Source organism: Bombina bombina, chromosome 4 (genome assembly GCF_027579735.1).
Source record: "Bombina bombina isolate aBomBom1 chromosome 4, aBomBom1.pri, whole genome shotgun sequence".
Lineage (NCBI taxonomy): Eukaryota > Metazoa > Chordata > Amphibia > Anura > Bombinatoridae > Bombina > Bombina bombina.
The window spans coordinates 1140494614-1140514308 of NC_069502.1; the positions used below are offsets into that span (position 1 = coordinate 1140494614).

The following is a 19695-nucleotide window of genomic DNA, read 5'->3' on the forward strand; positions in this document are numbered from 1 at the left end:
GAAATTAAATTTATAAGGTAAGCATAATAGTTTACCATCTTAATGGGAGGAGAGTCCACTGCTTCATTCATTACTTGTGGGAACAAATACCCAAGCTCTAGAGGACACTGAATGAACAAAACGGGAGGGTAAAAGGAGGCAAACCCTATACTCAGGGAACCACAGCCCAAAAACAGCTTCCGCCGAAGCAAAAACATCAAATCTGCTTCACAGAGGCCTCGTTCTTAAAGGCTCAAGAAGAGGCCACAGCCCTAGTTGAGTGAGCCGTAACCCTCTGAGGAGGCTTATGTCCCGCTGTCCCATAGGCCAAAAGGATAATGCTCCTCAACCAAAAAGACAGAGAAATGGAAGAGGCTCTCTGCCCCCTACGCTTCCCAGAATACACCACAAATAAAGATGAAGTCTGTCTGAAATCCTTCATCGCCTGAAGATAAAACGTCAAGGTTCGAACCACATCTAAGTTATGAAGTAACCTTTCTTTAGACGAAGAAGGGTTAGGACACAAGGAAGGAACTACTATCTCCTGATTGATATTATGATCTGACACCACCTTGGGAAGAAATCCCAAACCAGTACGAAGCACAGCCTTATCGGCGTGAAAAGCCAGGTAAGGGGGCTCATGTTGCAAGGTCGCTAACTCAGAGACTCTGCGAGTCGACGCAATAGCCAGAAGAAACAGAACCTTCCAGGAAAGAATCTTAATGTAAAGTGCATGCATAGGCTCAAACAGAGCCCTCTGCAAAACCTTAAGAACCAAGTTTAAGCTCCAAGGGAGAGCCAATGGTCTAAAACCCGGTCTGATTCTGGACAGAGCCTGAACAAAGGGCTGACTATCAGGAAGCTCCGCTAGCTTCTTGTGTAACAGAACCGATAAGGCAGAAATCTGTCCCTTTAAGGAACTAGCGGCAAGGCCCTTATCCAGACCATCTTGAAGAAAAGCCAGAATCCTGGATACCCAAATCTTATGCAAGGATATCCATGTTCCTCACACCAGGATAAATAGGTCCTCCACACCTTATGATAGATGCGATGAGTGACAGGTTTCCTGGCCTGAATGAGAGTATCAATCGCTCTCCCCGAGAACCCTCTCTTGGCCAAGACTAGGCATTCAATCTACACGCAGTCAGTCTCAGAGAATCGAGATTTTAGAGGAGAAAAAGACCCTGCACTAGCAGATCCCTGCGACAGGGTAACCTCCATAGAGGAGATGACGACATCCCCACCAGATCCGCAAACCACGTCCTCCGTGGCCACAACGGGCCAGCACTCGAGGGAGAAGTGGCAACGGGGGAAATATGTAAATTAGATTGAACCCCCAAGGGACCTCCAAGGCATTTATCAGTTCCACCTGGGGATCCCTGGACCACGACCCGTATCTGGGTAGCTTGGAGTTGAGTCTGGACGCCATGAGGTCCATCTCCGGCATCCCCCATCTGTTGCAGATCTCAGTAAACACTTTGGGATGGAGAGACCATTCCCCCGGATGAAACGATTGTCTTCTGAGAAAATCCGATTCTCAGTTGTCCACAACAAGAATGTGGATCGCTGAGAGCGAACAGTTGTGGGTCTCTGCCCATTCCAGAATCCGAGATACTTCCCTCATGGCAAGGGAGCTTCTCATTCCCCCCTGATGGTTTATGTAAGCCACCAAGGTAATGTTGTCCGACTGGAATCTGATGAATCGGGACGACCCCCGGGGGGGGGGGGGGGGCAAGCCCTCAGAGCGTTGAATATCGCTCTAAGTTCTAGAATATTTATCAGTAGAGTTGATTCCTCTCGAGTCCACCTGCCCTGTGCCCTTCTGGCACCCCAAACAGCTCCCCATCCTGATAGACTTGCGTCCGTGGTCACAATCTCCCAGGATGGCCTTAAGAAGGATGACATCTGTCCCGGACGGATCCACCAAGAGAGGGATTCCCTCACTCGGTTGTCCAGAGATATCTGTTAGGATAGATCTGAGTGATCGCCGTACCATTGTCTCAGCATGCATAAATGAAGAGGTCTGAGATGGAACCTAGCGAATGGAAAGACATCTATGCTGGATACCATGAGGCCAATCACCTCCATACACCTGGCCACAGATGGCCTTGAGGAGGACTGAAGGGTAAGACAGTTGGACGTAATCTTGGCATGTCTCTGGTCTGTCAAGAATATCTTCATGGATATGGAATCTATTATCATACCCAGGAACACCACCCTGTTGCTGGGGAACAGAGAACTCTTTCCCTCATTTATCTACCATCCGTGGGATTGAAGAAGAAGAAGAAGAGCCCTCGAGTGGTCCTCTGCAAGACTGCAGGACGGAGCCTGGACCAGAATTATATCCAGGTAAGGAGCCACCGCAATACCTCTGGCTCTTGCTACAGCGAGCAGCGCTCCCAGAACCTTTGTAAAGACTCTTGGGGCAGTCGCCAGACAGAACGGTAGGGCTACAAACTGGAAGTGTTGGTCCAGAAAAGCGAATTTTAGGAACCTGACGTGGTCCTTGTGGATTGGCACATAAAGTTAGGCATGCTTCAAGTCTATTGTCGTCACAAATTGCCCCTCTTGAACTATGGGCAGAATTGACCTGATCGTCTCCATTTTGAACGATGGGACAGACAGGAACTTGTTGAGGAACTTTAGGTCCAGAATTGGGCGGAACGTGCTCTCCTTCTTTGGACCCACGAAAAGGTTTGAATAGTACCCTAGACCCCTTTCTGCTAGAGGTACTGGAACGATTACACCGAGAGATGAGAGATCCCTCACGCATTCTAGAAAGGCGTCTCTCTTCTCTGGTCTTGAGGATAGGTTTGATAGGAGGAATCTGCCCCTGGGCGGATGAGTCATGAACCCTATCCTGTAACCCTGGGTGATAACCTCCAGAACCCAAGGATCCTGTACATCTCTTATCCAAGCCTCTGCGAACAGAGATAGTCTGCCCCCTACGCGATCCAGAGACGGATCGGGGGCCGTCCCTTCATGCAGACTTTGTCTCGGTGGGCTTCTTGCTCTGATTGGACTTGTTCTAAGATTGAGCTGGCTTCCAAGATCCCTTGGACTGTTCGGCTTTCGCAGCAGGCTGTTGGCGCTGAGACTTGTCCGAACGAAAGGGATGAAAAAGTAGAGCCCTTAGGCTTATTCTTCTTATTCTGCGAAAGGAAAGCACCCTTGCCTCCCGTGACCATGGATATGATAGAGTCCAGGCCTGGGCCAAAGAAAACTTTCCCTTGAAACGTAAGGGATAGTAATCTTGACTTGGAAGTCATCTCAGCCGACCACGACTTTAACCACAGCGCCCTACGGGCTAGAACAGAGAAACCTGATGTCTTGGCATTCAGGCGAATGACCTGCATATTTGCATCACAGATAAAGGAATTAGATACCCTAAAGGCCTTAATCTTTTCCTGTATCTCCTTGAGGGGAGTCTCTACCTAGACCATAGCAGACACTCCGTCACAACAGTAGGTAGCCACTCCCACCACCACAGCGATTGAAGCTGCAGGTTGGAAAAGCCACCACGTACGTTGAAACATCTTTCTCAACATGGACTCTAACTTTTTAACCATGGGCTCCTTGAACGCCGAACTATCCTCGAGGGGAATAGTCGGACACTTAGCGAGCGTCGAGATAGCTCCATCCACCTTAGGAATGGTCCCCCATAGCTCGAGCTGAGAGTCCGGAACGGGGAACAACTTCTTAAAAAGAGGTAGAAGGAGAAAAGGACGAGCCAAGTTTCTCCCACTCATTCTTAATAGTAGTCATCTTCACGGGAACTGGGAAGGTCTGAGCACCACCCTGTCCTCGTAAACCCTATCTAGTTTAGGGATCGAAGGTTCTTCCAGAAGTTTCGGTTCCGAGACCTCCAATGTAGCAAGCACATTTTTTCAGTAAAAAGCGCAAATGCTCCATTTTAAACTTAAAATCTGGCTCCTCCGTAGTCTGAGGTTTAGAAAACGACGATTCCGTCACACAGAGGGCACCCTCTGACGAGTCGGAGGCGTCGTCCTCATCGGATAATCTCTCAGGCTGAGAGACATCCAACGGAGTAGATGACCCCTTGGACGGAAGGTTATGTCTTTCCCTTTGCTTGCGCTTCGCAAGGCGTGGTAGGGCATGGAAGGCCGCAGAAACCGCTTCTTGCAACTGGACAGCGAAATCTGGCGGCCACGAGTCCCCTCCCGCAGATGATCAGTAGGGCCTTGGGTAGCTACATGTGTAATTGGAGATGAATGTTGGGAACGCACCTCGCGGGACGGAGAACCCTCAGAGGTGGACGGCTAAGTAGTACTAAATAGCTTATTCTTTTTAGATATTGCAATCTTATCAAAGCATGTGGAACACAGTTGAGCAGGAGGATCAACCTGTACCTCTTCACAATAAACACAGGTATTAGATTTAATTAAAGAGGGAGTATCCTCTAACATAGCAGAGTCCTCCATAGCCTACGGCTTTAATACGGACTAGATAGATTAAACGGCACCTTTATACACCAATGGCAGGAGCACCCACCTCCTCCTATGACCCGGACCACAGAGAAACCGTTACATCTCCTGCAATTGCCGATCAGGAAAGAGGAAGTGGAAGAGGCCAAACCTGGTCACATGGCGTGCCATGCAGGACCGCGCCCCTGCACTATAGAAAAAATGTGCCAAAAGAAGGCCACGCTTATCTTATGCCTGACTGTTCACACATTGCTAGAGCCTCATCTCACACATGACATAGCATCAAACATAAAATATTATGCATAAATCCCCCCCCTGTTCAATAATCCCCTCTTCAGGGATATTAACCCATGATTCTATAACGATAAAAGGAGACACACTTTGACCCTGTCTTCTTGCGTTAATATATGTGTATAAAATTAAATGATCTTACCAGAATCTATGTCGTGGAACAGGAACGCGGCCCTTCAAGTGTGAAAGGTTAGTAGCATCACTCCTGACATGGACTTGAGAGAATAAAGCGGGCATCGAAACTCATCCACGCTGATTGCTTAAGGAGCTGTTAATCATGAGTCGGGATGGTTTTGCAGAAAGACTCTCCCTGCATCTCCGGACTCTAACTTTAACCCATGCTCTCACTGAGAGGCTGACAGGACTACTTAAAACTCCAGTCCCATTCCGAAGAGTACTACCCTCCATAAGAGACTACTCCAATCTTCCGACACTTCTCTGCCAACCTCCTGTGACGAAAGGCAAAGAATGACTGGGGGATGAGGGGAGTAGGGGAGGTATTTAAGCCTTTGGCTGGGGTGTCTTTGCCTCCTCCTGGTGGCCAGGTTCTTAATTCCCACAAGTAATGAATGAAGCAGTGGACTCTCCTCCCATTAAGATGGAAATGGATTTTATTTATTATGATATCTAATTTTACATAGGTCTTGCAATATAGCAGTGATCATAAAGTAATCATAAGAGCATAATGTTGCATCCGAGTACATACTGCAAAACATTACATTAATCCAACTCTTCTGGACCTACCTAATGCTATGTAATCCTCATCACTTATCTTCTTCACATTAATAGCGTTCTTGTCACATTCAAGGTATTCTAGGAATGTTTTTACAGGTAAGATGCCATCTTCATCCTCTGCAAATCTCACACCCGTTTTAGTGTTTTCCTGCTTGTATTTCCTAATTACATTCTGCAGTCTGGTTAACTCGGCTTCCTCCAATCTTAATAAGTTGGCTAGTTCCTGAAAAAGGAAGACCACGATGAGAGGAGGCGATGACAATAATATTACAATTATTCATGTTGACAAATCAAAGCAAGGGGCAGAAATAGTGAAGGTACACTTCTAGAAACACATTTTTTATAAAAAAAAAATAGTGACATTTTTCTTCCCCGAATATATATTTTTGTATTTAGTAAAAAGTATTTGTAGTCTCTCTTTTCTGGCCTCTGTCAACAAGAGGATCATTTTGTGTGTTGTAGGGAGACAGAATTTAACATAACCACAAACTCATCCTATTCTGAAATCAAAATTGTTTCTGTTTCTAAGCAGCAATACAAAACCCTTTATCCAGGCTATCTGGTACTGGAAATGGTTTAGCATTCAGAACATTTGTATGTTTGTATTTGTAAAATGGGAACGTTCAGAGAGGGGATGAGCCCAACTGTAAACAATATCTTGTCATTTGAGCAATACAGGTACAAGTTCCAATATATATATATATATATATATATATATATATATATATATATATATATATATATATATATATATATATATATAAATATATATATTTTTTTATTATTATTTATTTATTTTCATATAAAGTATAATTTATTATTTTTTCAGTGTATTGTTTTCCATTTTACATGACCAGTAATTTGAATTTAAAAGTGGTTTAAATATGAATGTCTAAGCTGAAACAAAGTATTTTGAAACAAAATATATGAACAAGCCAAGTTTTTTTTAAAGGGACAGTCTACTCCAGAGTTTTTATTGTTTAAAAATATAGATAATCCCTTTATTACGCATTCCCCAGTTTTGCATAACCAACACTGTTATATTAATATACTTTTTACCTCTGTGATTACCTTGTATCTAAGCCTCTGCAGACTGCCCCCTTATTTCAGTTCTTTTGACAGACATTCCTTTTAGCCAATCAGTACTGACTCATAAGTAACTCCACAGGCATGAGTACAATGTTATCTATATGGCACACATGAACTAACCCTCTAGCTGTTTCAACTGTCAAAATGCATTCAGAGAAGAGGCAGCCTCCTATGAACCCATCTTGGTTAAGCTTTCCACTAAGAATACCAAGAGAACAAAGCAAATTTCATGATAAAAGTAAATCATGAAAGTATAATTTTGACTAGATTGCCCCTTTAAGTTTTGATAGTTTGGATTCTGCAGAGGGATATGATAATACAGAAGTTATCTTCACATCCAGTTCTTACTTTATTTGAGGGTGAGGTGTTGGTCTCGGTCACAAAGGAGTTGATTTTTTTGACGGCTTCATAAAGTTGTAGAAGTTTAAGCTTGTCTGCACAGAACTGCAGCAGTCCTTCATCAACGCTCTCATGCTCTACGGAAGAAGAATACACATTTCACTAAGATAAAAACCTTTAAAAACTAATTATCAATAAGGAGCATTTGCTGTCCTGCTGTTTAATTGCAATAAAACAATTACCCAAAATGTCTGATCTTCCCCAAAGGTAAACAAATATCCAGCAGTGAGATTTACAGTACTGCCATCTACAGAAAGAACCAGGAGCTATATGAAAACAAATAATGTTTATCTTGGTTTTAAAAGATCCAACTCATCCTCAATTTTCCTAAACATCATAGGACTATGAGATGGATCTGGATAAAAATAAGCCATTGTGCTGCAGCTGATAGGGGGCTATTAAGAGGGAATGGTGGCAGTTTGGGGGTCATAATCTGGATAAAAATAGAAGAAAAGGTGAGCACCTCAAAATCAAAATTGTTCACATAAATAAAATGTATGTGTACTGTCCCTTTAAGTCTGGAATCTACACTTTCACTTTTAGCAGGAATTGGAAAACCAACAGTTTTACAGAATAAAATCAAAAGAAAGAGGGGATATCAATTAACCAATGAAAGTATATTGCAAAGTTATTTTACTATGTGTAATTAAACATTTTATAGTACAAAGTCAATGTGTTTAATGTACCTTTAAGGCGAGGCGAAGGTAAGAAAACAACTACAAAGTTCATTTAAGGGGACATTGTATCTATGATGAATATGTTTGATGTAGTAAACATATCAACATTTGAGCAAAAAAAGCTTATGTGTTTCACATGGGGGGGACAAATAAACAATTTGAGTACATTGTCTAGGAAACCACAGATAATGAATCTGAGCAGGTATATGATATTTATGTCTGTTTTCTGTGCACATGTAAACAGAATAATTAGAAAAAATGCATTTTCAATATATATTGCTGATCAACTTTATTTTGCTAGTCAACGTTAAATAAATCTAACCCACCATATTCAAAATAATGGACGTTGGCCTACATTACTAGTGGAACGCTACTGATTGCGCAGGGTGCGCTATTAATATTGCTGGACCGAGCTAGGATTAACAAGCAATCTGGTATTACAAGTCCATGGTAAAACTGAATAACCAAAGACTGTTTAGCATGGCCAACATTCATTTAAAGTGTCCTATGCTTTCAATAGATATCACAACTGTGCTAAACATTGCTCATATTACAATTTGAAAGTTATGTGTTGCTCTTAAACACTTACATTATATATATATATATATATATATATATATATATATATATATATATATATATATATATATATATATATAATGTATTTCATACAGGTGGTGAGAGTCCACAATCCATCATTACTCATCATGAAAATTACTCTGCCCTACCACTAGGAGGCAAAGATTCCCAAACCGCAAGAGCTCTATAAAACCGCTTCCACCCCACAGGTACCGCTTGTCTTTGCCTTTCCTGGAGGTGATCAACAAATGAAAATGTGCATTTGATTCTTCAGAGAGAGGGGCATTCATTCTATGTTGAGTCCCGTTTTCCCCTCAGATTACAGTGTTTGTCAGAGGGATGTATTTGGGGTATGGCTTGTGACTTAAATATTGTCACAAACCTTCCATAATGGTCGCAGGGGCTTATCTTTTGACTCTTCTTATTGATCTACAATATATTCATATTCCATAACCTCTGCTGATATGTTTCAGTACTGGTTTGGCTATCTACTTTACTAATGTTAAAGAAAAATAAGTGTTTGCGTGAGATAAATCACTCACTGCCTCTCCTGGGTCTCCCTTCCACAAGGGTGCCAAGGAATAAGATTGATAATGTATAAAAAGGTAGGAGGGCGCTAGAGTGGAGTGAAAATATAAATGTGGGTGACTAATGGTGTAAAAGTTTACAACTAATTAAACAAAAAGTGAAATAAAGAAATATAAGCGTGTGATTATGGGAAACAGTTTACCTAAACCCAGTGATTAAACATAAATAAATTAATAGGTATAAATATTAATTTATTAAAACTAGAAGTATGATAAGTACAGGTACCTATTTCTTCACAAATATATATATATATATATATATATATATATATATATATCTGACATGGAATTAAATAGGAAAACAAACTTAGTAACAAGTGGTGATGTTTGGTATCATAAGGCAATGTTGCCACAACTGAGTAAGAAATACAGATTTTGTATCAATTTGTAACTTTGCAGGACTATATATCCTAATATACAAACATCACTATTTAAGCCTCCAATTTAAAAATAAAAAAGTGTCCTCATATATAAAAATGGGATGTCTCCCAGAATACCACCAAAAAATATAAAAGATTATTTAAAATATAAAAAAAGAGATGTAAAGCCTTGATGAGTGTTAAGGTACTGAAATTTCAGTATACAGTTACAGTTCCTTGAATAACGGCATACAGCCTAAGGTGATATTTGTGGCAGGAAAATATCAAATAGACTTTTCAAAATAAAGTTCCAGGCAAACCGACATACACTATCAAAAAGCGTGTCGCTAGTGATTATGGCGTAAGCTCGTAGAACTTCTAATGGCAGCAATGAGCCGTAAGTGAGCTGATTTGAGTATCAGTGGGTGCGGAGCTCAAATAAGGTACTCACCTTATCGTTCTCAATAGTAAATTGGGGTGTACCTCTTAGAATTCTCTCTCCTCGAATCCTCTGTTCCTCCTCTGCTTACACTGCAGATCTTTTAAGTACGGGAATTCCGTTGTGGGAGTTACAGAGGCTTTGGTCGGTGAGCACTAAGTTAGCTGTGTATGGAAATTCCATCTTGGGCATCACATAGGCTTGATTTGAAAGTCGAATACCTGCACTTGGTGCATTTGCACGCAGGTTAATGTGATTCACCAAATACACTTAGTGACGGAGAGGCAGCATAAAGAAAAAGTCTGATATTGAGTTTGGCCAAACTCTTGAATTGCAGATAGTAAATCTTTGATAGTATACCTAAACAGAAGGTAAGTCTCTTTTTAGCTGGCAGCACTTCAACGCGTTTCACCCACATTTATATTTTCACTCCGCTCTAGCGCCCTCCTACCTTTTTATACATTATCTACTTTACTAGACATTGAGTTTTTGTTGGTAAGCATCATATTTTAATTATATATATTTTTATTCCCTTTTTATAAAGATTGAGCGTTGGGAGTTTTGGCTCACAGAATTTAGTTTGTATTTTTACTTTAAGTCGACCTTCTGATCTGCACACATCAGTATAGTGCATTTGAGCCCTAAGGATTTGCGTGCTCAGAGGCATTCATTTTTCCCTTGCTTACGCCTAGATTTAGAGTTCTGCGTTAGCCGTCAAAAGCAGCGTTAAGGGGTCCTAACGCTGCTTTTGGCCGCCCGCTGGTATTTAGAGTCAGGCAGGAAAGGGTCTAACGCTCACTTTCAAGCCGCGACTTTTCCATACCGCAGATCCCCTTACGCCAATTGCGTATCCTATCTTTTCAATGGGATCTTCCTAACGCTGGTATTTAGTCTTGGCTGAAGTGAGCGGTAGACCCTCTACCGACAAGACTCCTAACGCCAATGGAAAGGCTGTAGTTAAGAGCTTTATGGGCTAACGCCGGTATATAAAGCTCTTATCTACAGTGCTCTAAAGTACACTAACACCCATAAACTACCTATGTACCCCTAAACTGAGGTCCCCCCACATCGCTGCTATTATAATAAATATTTTGAACCCCTAATCTGCCGACCACACATCGCCGCCACCTACATTATCCCTATGAACCCCTAATCTGCTGCCCCCAACATCGCCGACCCCTATATTATATTTATTAACCCCTAATCTGCCCCCCCAATGTCGCCGCTACCTACCTATACTTATTAATCCCTAATCTGCCGACCGGACCTCGCCGCCACTATAATAAATGTATTAACCCCTAAACCGCCGCACTCCCGCCTCGCAAACAATAGAATAAATAGTATTAACCCCTAATCTGCCCTCCCTAACATCGCCGCCACCTAACTTCAAGTATTAACCCCTAATCTGCCGACCGGACCTCGCCGTTACTATAATAAATGTATTAACCCTTAAAGCTAAGTCTAACCCTAACCCTAACACCCCCCTAAGTTAAATATAATTTTAATCTAACGAAATAAATTAACTCTTATTAACTAAAGTATTCCTATTTAAAACTAAATACTTACCTGTAAAATAAACCCTAATATAGCTACAATATAACGAATAATTATATTGTAGCTATTTTAGGATTTTTATTTATTTTACAAGCAACTTTGCATTTATTTTAACTAGGTACAATAGCTATTAAATAGTTATTAACTATTTAATAGCTACCTAGTTAAAATAATTACAAAATTACCTGTAAAATAAATCCTAACCTAAGTTACAATTAAACCTAACACTACACTATCATTAAATTAATTAAATAAATTAGCTACCAATACCTACAATTACATACAAATAAATAAAATAAACTAAATTACTAAAAAAAACCCCACTAAATTACAGAAAATAAAAAAAGATTAAAAGAATATTAGGCTAATTACACCTACTGTAAGCCTCCTAATAAAATAAAAAAGCCCCCCAAAATAATAAAGGTCCCTACCCTATTCTAAATTAAAAAGTAATCAGCTCTTTTACCAGCCCTTAAAAGGGCTTTTTGCGGGGCATGCCCCAAAGTAATCAGCTCTTTTGCCTGTAAAAAAAAATACAACCCCCCCAACATTAAAACCCACCACCCACATACCCCTACTCTAACCCAAACCCCCCTTAAATAAACCTAACACTACCCCCCTGAAGATCTCCCTACCTTGAGTCGTCTTCACCCAGCCGGGCCGAAGTCTTCATCCGATGGGGCAGAAGAGGACATCCAGACCTGCAGAAGTCTTCATCCTATCCAGGCAGAAAAGGACATCCGGACCGGCAGACATCTTCATCCAAGCGGCATCTTCTATCTTCATCCATCCGGAGCGGAGCCATCTTCTTTCCAGCCGACGCGGATCAATCCTCTTCAACCGACGCCTACTCGCCGAATGAAGGTTCCTTTAAATGACGTCATCCAAGATGGCGTCCCTCGAATTCCGATTGGCTGATAGGATTCTATCAGCCAATCGGAATTAAGGTAGGAAAAATCTGATTGGCTGATTCAATCAGCCAATCAGATTCAAGTTCAATACGATTGGCTGATCCAATCAGCCAATCAGATTGAGCTCGCATTCTATTGGCTGTTCCGATCAGCCAATAGAATGCGAGCTCAATCTGATTGGATCAGCCAATCGGATTGAACTTGAATCTGATTGGCTGATTGAATCAGCCAATCAGATTTTTCCTACCTTAATTCCGATTAGCTGATAGAATCCTATCAGCCAATCGGAATTCGAGGGACGCCATCTTGGATGACGTCATTTAAAGGAACGTTCATTCGGCGAGTAGGCGTCGGTTGAAGAGGATGGATCCGCGTCGGCTGGAAAGAAGATGGCTCCGCTCTGGATGGATGAAGATAGAAGATGCCGCTTGGATGAAAATGTCTGCCGGTCCGGATGTCCTTTTCTGCCCGGATAGGATGAAGACTTCTGCCGGTCTGGATGTTCTCTTCTGCCCCATCGGATGAAGACTTCGGCCCGGCTGGGTGAAGACGACTCAAGGTAGGGAGATCTTCAGGGGGGTAGTGTTAGGTTTATTTAAGGGGGGTTTGGGTTAGAGTAGGGGTATGTGGGTGGTGGGTTTTAATGTTGGGGGGGATTTGTATTTTTTTTACAGGCAAAAGAGCTGATTACTTTGGGGTATGCCCCGCAAAAAGCCCTTTTAAGGGCTGGTAAAAGAGCTGATTACTTTTTAATTTAGAATAGGGTAGGGACCTTTATTATTTTGGGGGGCTTTTTTATTTTATTAGGAGGCTTAGAGTAGGTGTAATTAGCCTAATATTCTTGAAATCTTTTTTTATTTTCTGCAATTTAGTGTTTTTTTTTTTTAGTAATTTAGTTTAGTTTATTTAATTGTATGTAATTGTAGGTATTGGTAGCTAATTGATTTAATTAATTTAATGATAGTGTAGTGTTAGGTTTAATTGTAACTTAGGTTAGGATTTATTTTACAGGTAATTTTGTAATTATTTTAACTAGGTAGCTATTAAATAGTTAATAACTATTTAATAGCTATTGTACCTAGTTAAAATAAATACAAAGTTGCCTGTAAAATAAATATAAATCCTAAAATAGCTACAATATAATTATTCATTATATTGTAGCTATATTAGGGTTTATTTTACAGGTAAGTATTTAGTTTTAAATAGGAATACTTTAGTTAATAAGAGTTAATTTATTTTGTTAGATTAAAATTATATTTACTTTAGGGGGGTGTTAGGGTTAGACTTAGCTTTAGGGGTTAATACATTTATTATAGTAGCGGCGAGGTCCGGTCGGCAGATTAGGGGTTAATAATTGAAGTTAGGTGGTGACGGCGACGTTGGGGGGGGGGGGGCAGATTAGGGGTTAATAAAATTTAACTAGTGTTTGCGAGGCGGGAGTGCGGCGGTTTAGGGGTTAATAAATTTTTATAGTGGAGGCGATGTCCGGTTGGCAGATTAGGGGTTAATAAGTGTAGGTAAGGTAGCGGCGATGTGGGGGGGGGGGGGGGGGCAGATTAGGGGTTAATAAATATTATGTAGGTGTTGGCAATGTTAGGGGCAGCAGATTAGGGGTTCATAGGGATAATGTAGGTGGCGGCGGTGTCCGGAGCGGAAGATTAAGGGTTAATAATAAAATGCAGGTGTCAGCGTTAGCGGGGTCGGCAGATTAGAGGTTAATAAGTGTAAGGTTAGGGGTGTTTAGACTCGGGGTTCATGTTATGGTGTAGAAACTGTTTCCTCATAGGAAACAATGGGGCTGCGTTGGGAGCTTAACGCTGCTTTTTTGCAGGTGTTAGGTTTTTTTCAGCCCAAACTGCTCCATTGTTTCCTATGGGGATATCGTGCACAAGCACGTTTTGCCAGCTTACCGCTACCGTAAGCAACGCTGGTATTGAGGGTTGAAGTAGCGGTAAATTCGGCTCAACGCTCCCTTTTTTGAGCCTAACGCAGCCCCTCAGACAACTCTCAATACCAGCGTTGTTTGGAAGCAGCGGTAGGAAAAAAAAGCTGCGTTAGCTACACGGGTCTTTACCGACAAAACTCTAAATCTAGGCCTTAGGCTTTCAGGTTAGATAACGTATGCCTCTAATACACGCATATTGGGTTTTTGGCACGCTAATCTCCCTTTTTAACAGTTTACTTTGTGTGTGTCGTCTTATTTTGCTGAGCGCTATACAGGCTTCGGGTGTGGTGTCTACTTGTCTCCTGATTTATTTTTGTTTAGGCTAAGCGCACCTTAAGTCTTATTAGCTTTTTTTGGAGGGGTAAGTTTTCCATTGATCAAGAGCTTTTTAAAGAGGATATTATTATTTATGCTATAATGGAGCCTTCTGATTCTGTCCCTAAATATACCTTAGAAGCTGGGTCCTATTAACACTTTCCAACCAATGTTAAGTGTGCATATTGTAAAAAAAGCTAAAGTATCTCCTTATTTATGTGATTAATGTTTAAAAAACAGAATTTATGTTTACCTGATAAATTACTTTCTCCAACGGTGTGTCCGGTCCACGGCGTCATCCTTACTTGTGGGATATTCTCTTCCCCAACAGGAAATGGCAAAGAGCCCAGCATAGCTGGTCACATGATCCCTCCTAGGCTCCGCCTACCCCAGTCATTCGACCGACGTTAAGGAGGAATATTTGCATAGGAGAAACCATATGATACCGTGGTGACTGTAGTTAAAGAAAATAAATTATCAGACCTGATTAAAAAACCAGGGCGGGCCGTGGACCGGACACACCGTTGGAGAAAGTAATTTATCAGGTAAACATAAATTCTGTTTTCTCCAACATAGGTGTGTCCGGTCCACGGCGTCATCCTTACTTGTGGGAACCAATACCAAAGCTTTAGGACACGGATGATGGGAGGGAGCAAATCAGGTCACCTAGATGGAAGGCACCACGGCTTGCAAAACCTTTCTCCCAAAAATAGCCTCAGAAGAAGCAAAAGTATCAAACTTGTAAAATTTGGTAAAAGTGTGCAGTGAAGACCAAGTCGCTGCCCTACATATCTGATCAACAGAAGCCTCGTTCTTGAAGGCCCATGTGGAAGCCACAGCCCTAGTGGAATGAGCTGTGATTCTTTCGGGAGGCTGCCGTCCGGCAGTCTCGTAAGCCAATCTGATGATGCTTTTAATCCAAAAAGAGAGAGAGGTAGAAGTTGCTTTTTGACCTCTCCTTTTACCGGAATAAACAACAAACAAGGAAGATGTTTGTCTAAAATCCTTTGTAGCATCTAAATAGAATTTTAGAGCGCGAACAACATCCAAATTGTGCAACAAACGTTCCTTCTTCGAAACTGGTTTCGGACACAGAGAAGGTACGATAATCTCCTGGTTAATGTTTTTGTTAGAAACAACTTTTGGAAGAAAACCAGGTTTAGTACGTAAAACCACCTTATCTGCATGGAACACCAGATAAGGAGGAGAACACTGCAGAGCAGATAATTCTGAAACTCTTCTAGCCGAAGAAATTGCAACCAAAAACAAAACTTTCCAAGATAATAACTTAATATCAACGGAATGTAAGGGTTCAAACGGAACCCCCTGAAGAACTGAAAGAACTAAGTTGAGACTCCAAGGAGGAGTCAAAGGTTTGTAAACAGGCTTGATTCTAACCAGAGCCTGAACAAAGGCTTGAACATCTGGCACAGCTGCCAGCTTTTTGTGAAGTAACACAGACAAGGCAGAAATCTGTCCCTTCAGGGAACTTGCAGATAATCCTTTTTCCAATCCTTCTTGAAGGAAGGATAGAATCTTAGGAATCTTAACCTTGTCCCAAGGGAATCCTTTAGATTCACACCAACAGATATATTTTTTCCAAATTTTGTGGTAAATCTTTCTAGTTACAGGCTTTCTGGCCTGAACAAGAGTATCGATAACAGAATCTGAGAACCCTCGCTTCGATAAGATCAAGCGTTCAATCTCCAAGCAGTCAGCTGGAGTGAGACCAGATTCGGATGTTCGAACGGACCTTGAACAAGAAGGTCTCGTCTCAAAGGTAGCTTCCATGGTGGAGCCGATGACATATTCACCAGATCTGCATACCAAGTCCTGCGTGGCCACGCAGGAGCTATCAAGATCACCGACGCCCTTTCCTGATTGATCCTGGCTACCAGCCTGGGGATGAGAGGAAACGGCGGGAATACATAAGCTAGTTTGAAGGTCCAAGGTGCTACTAGTGCATCCACTAGAGCCGCCTTGGGATCCCTGGATCTGGACCCGTAGCAAGGAACTTTGAAGTTCTGACGAGAGGCCATCAGATCCATGTCTGGAATGCCCCACAGTTGAGTGACTTGGGCAAAGATTTCCGGATGGAGTTCCCACTCCCCCGGATGCAATGTCTGACGACTCAGAAAATCCGCTTCCCAATTTTCCACTCCTGGGATGTGGATAGCAGACAGGTGGCAGGAGTGAGACTCCGCCCATAGAATAATTTTGGTCACTTCTTCCATCGCCAGGGAACTCCTTGTTCCCCCCTGATGGTTGATGTACGCAACAGTTGTCATGTTGTCTGATTGAAACCGTATGAACTTGGCCCTCGCTAGCTGAGGCCAAGCCTTGAGAGCATTGAATATCGCTCTCAGTTCCAGAATATTTATCGGTAGAAGAGATTCTTCCCGAGACCAAAGACCCTGAGCTTTCAGGGATCCCCAGACCGCGCCCCAGCCCACCAGACTGGCGTCGGTCGTGACAATGACCCACTCTGGTCTGCGGAAGGTCATCCCTTGTGACAGGTTGTCCAGGGACAGCCACCAACGGAGTGAGTCTCTGGTCCTCTGATTTACTTGTATCCTCGGAGACAAGTTTGTATAGTCCCCATTCCACTGACTGAGCATGCACAGTTGTAATGGTCTTAGATGAATGCGCGCAAAAGGAACTATGTCCATTGCCGCTACCATCAAACCTATCACTTCCATGCACTGCGCTATGGAAGGAAGAGGAACGGAATGAAGTATCCGACAAGAGTCTAGAAGTTTTGTTTTTCTGGCCTCTGTCAGAAAAATCCTCATTTCTAAGGAGTCTATTATTGTTCCCAAGAAGGGAACCCTTGTTGACGGAGATAGAGAACTCTTTTCCACGTTCACTTTCCATCCATGAGATCTGAGAAAGGCCAGGACGATGTCCGTGTGAGCCTTTGCTTGAGGAAGGGACGACGCTTGAATCAGAATGTCGTCCAAGTAAGGTACTACAGCAATGCCCCTTGGTCTTAGCACAGCTAGAAGGGACCCTAGTACCTTTGTGAAAATCCTTGGAGCAGTGGCTAATCCGAAAAATTGCGAAAAAATATGAAGGAATTGTTCAAAATTCACCAAAATTTCACCACAGTGTCTTAAAACACTAAAAAACTCTAAGCCATCTCCGTGGAGATGTTGCCTGTACAACGGCAAAGAGAATGACTGGGGTAGGCGGAGCCTAGGAGGGATCATGTGACCAGCTTTGCTGGGCTCTTTGCCATTTCCTGTTGGGGAAGAGAATATCCCACAAGTAAGGATGACGCCGTGGACCGGACACACCTATGTTGGAGAAATGTTAATGCATTCTGACCAACCTAATGCTGCTCCTATGGGTATTACTGCTCCTTCTGTTTATTCCTTACAGGGGGGCTCTATGGATTTTTCTCCAGGTGTGAAAGATCTCATGAAATCTACAGTTTTTGAAATGTTGGCAGCTCTCCTGCCTTCAAGCAAGTGTACAAGGTCAGTTCAGAATTTACCTTTTTGTAGTGCTATGCCTTCTGAGGCTAGGGATAATCCTGTTGTGTTTTCAGAAGAAGTTTTCTCTGGTGATGAGTAATTTTCTTCTGAAGTTGAACTTGATTCATTCTCTTTTTTTATTTAACGTTGAACATATTGGTTCACTTTTAAAAGAGGTTTTGCTTACATTAGCGGTTAAAAACTAAGGGTTCTGAGATAAGCCTTTTTAACCATTTAGATTCAGTCTATAATACTATTTCGAAAAACCCTAATATTGATCTGTAGAAAACTGTCCCTGAAGTAGATGGGGCCATTTCTACTTTGGCTAAGTGTACTACTCTCACTTTGGAAGATAGTACTTCTTTTAAGGACCCTTTAGATAGGAAGTTAGAATCCTTTCAAAGGGCCTTTCTGTAGGCAGGTTATTTTTTCAGGCCCACTAGGTCTATTGTGGATGTAGCTGCTGCTTCTTGTTAATGGTTAATAAGTCCTTCAGAGCAGTTTTCTAATGATTCTGCTAGTGAAGATTTTTTGAACCTCTTAGGATTGCTTAAAAGTGCTAATTCCTTTATTTGTGATGCTGTATTTAACATTATTAAAATTAATGTTAAAAACATGTCTTTGGCAGTTCTTATTAGAGCGTACAGCTTAAGTCCTGGTATGCAGATATGGTGTCTAAATCCACTTTTATCTCTTTTTTGTCAGGGAAATAAATAGTTTGGTTCTGATTTGATTTTAATTCTATCATTTCTATTGTTACTTAAGGTAAATGGGCTTTTCTTCCTCAGGACAAAAAAGGGAAATCTAAAGCCTCTAATTGTTTTTGTTCCTTTCGTCAGAACAAGGAATATAACGCTGATTCCTCCTCTCAGAAGCAAAGCACATTTGACCCAGTCTGGAGGCCTAGTGCAATTGGATCTAAGCAAGCTAAAAAGTGCACCCATACTTTAAAGTCTGCATGGAAGTTTGGCATCTGATCCATCTGATCCAGAGACTCTGGTAGGGGGCAGGTTATGCCATTTTCAGGAAGCTTGGTTTCAGTCTGCTTCAGATACCTGGGTTCTGAATATAGTTTCCCAGGGTTATCGGAAAGGTTTCAGAACAAAGCCTCCCAGAGGCAGTTTTTTCTGTTTAATGTTCCGACTAATCAATTAAAAGCCAAAGCCTATTTTCTGTCAGTTTCAGATATGGAAACTATAGGAGTGATTGCTCCAGTTCTTTTGCAGGAACAGGGGATGGGATTTTATTCAAATCAATTTATTGTTCCAAAGAAGGAAGGAACTTTTAGATCAGTTCAGGATCTGAAAGCTCTGACCAAGTTTGTCAGAATCCCTACTTTCAAAATGGAAACTATTCAAACTATTCTGCCTTTTGTTTTAACAAGGTCAGTATATGTCCACAATAGATTAAAGGATGCTTATCTGCATTTTCCAATTCAAAAGAAGTAATCAGAAATATATCAAAGCGCCACCCAAAGGGAGGCTAGGTCTAAGTGGAAATAAATTTGGAGTGCCACATGCAACAGAAGTAAATTAAAATGACAATTTATTAAAATGACAATTTATTAACTAGGTGTCAACTATCAGAGCTAGATGTCATTATTGAGTAGGCACTTAGTGTATTTTCCTTTGATCCAATTCAAAAGAAGCATTACCAGTTTCTGAGGTTTGACTTTCTAGACAAGCATTTTCAGTCTGCTGCTTTACCATTTGGTCTGGTTAAAGCTCCAATAATTTTCACAAAGGTTCTAGGTGCCCTATTGTCTGTAAACAGATATCAAGGTATTGCAGTGTTTCCTCACCTAGATGATATCCTGGTTCAAAAGTTTCATCTTTTCTTTTAGCAGAATCTCACACCAACAGACTGTTGTTTCTTCAACAGCATGGTTGGAAAATCAATTTTCCAAATACTACTT

At 41.6% G+C, this 19695-nt stretch overlaps 1 protein-coding gene across 1 annotated transcript in view; it reads right to left on the reverse strand.

Moving 5' to 3' along the window:
- The window catches only part of RAB3GAP2 (RAB3 GTPase activating non-catalytic protein subunit 2), a 470453-nt gene that overhangs the window by 190787 nt on the left and 259971 nt on the right, over positions 1–19695 (reverse strand). Inside the window, 2 exon segments of the mRNA XM_053712514.1 lie at positions 5460–5673; positions 6888–7015. Of these exon segments, the coding sequence (XP_053568489.1) occupies positions 5460–5673; positions 6888–7015 (342 nt within the window).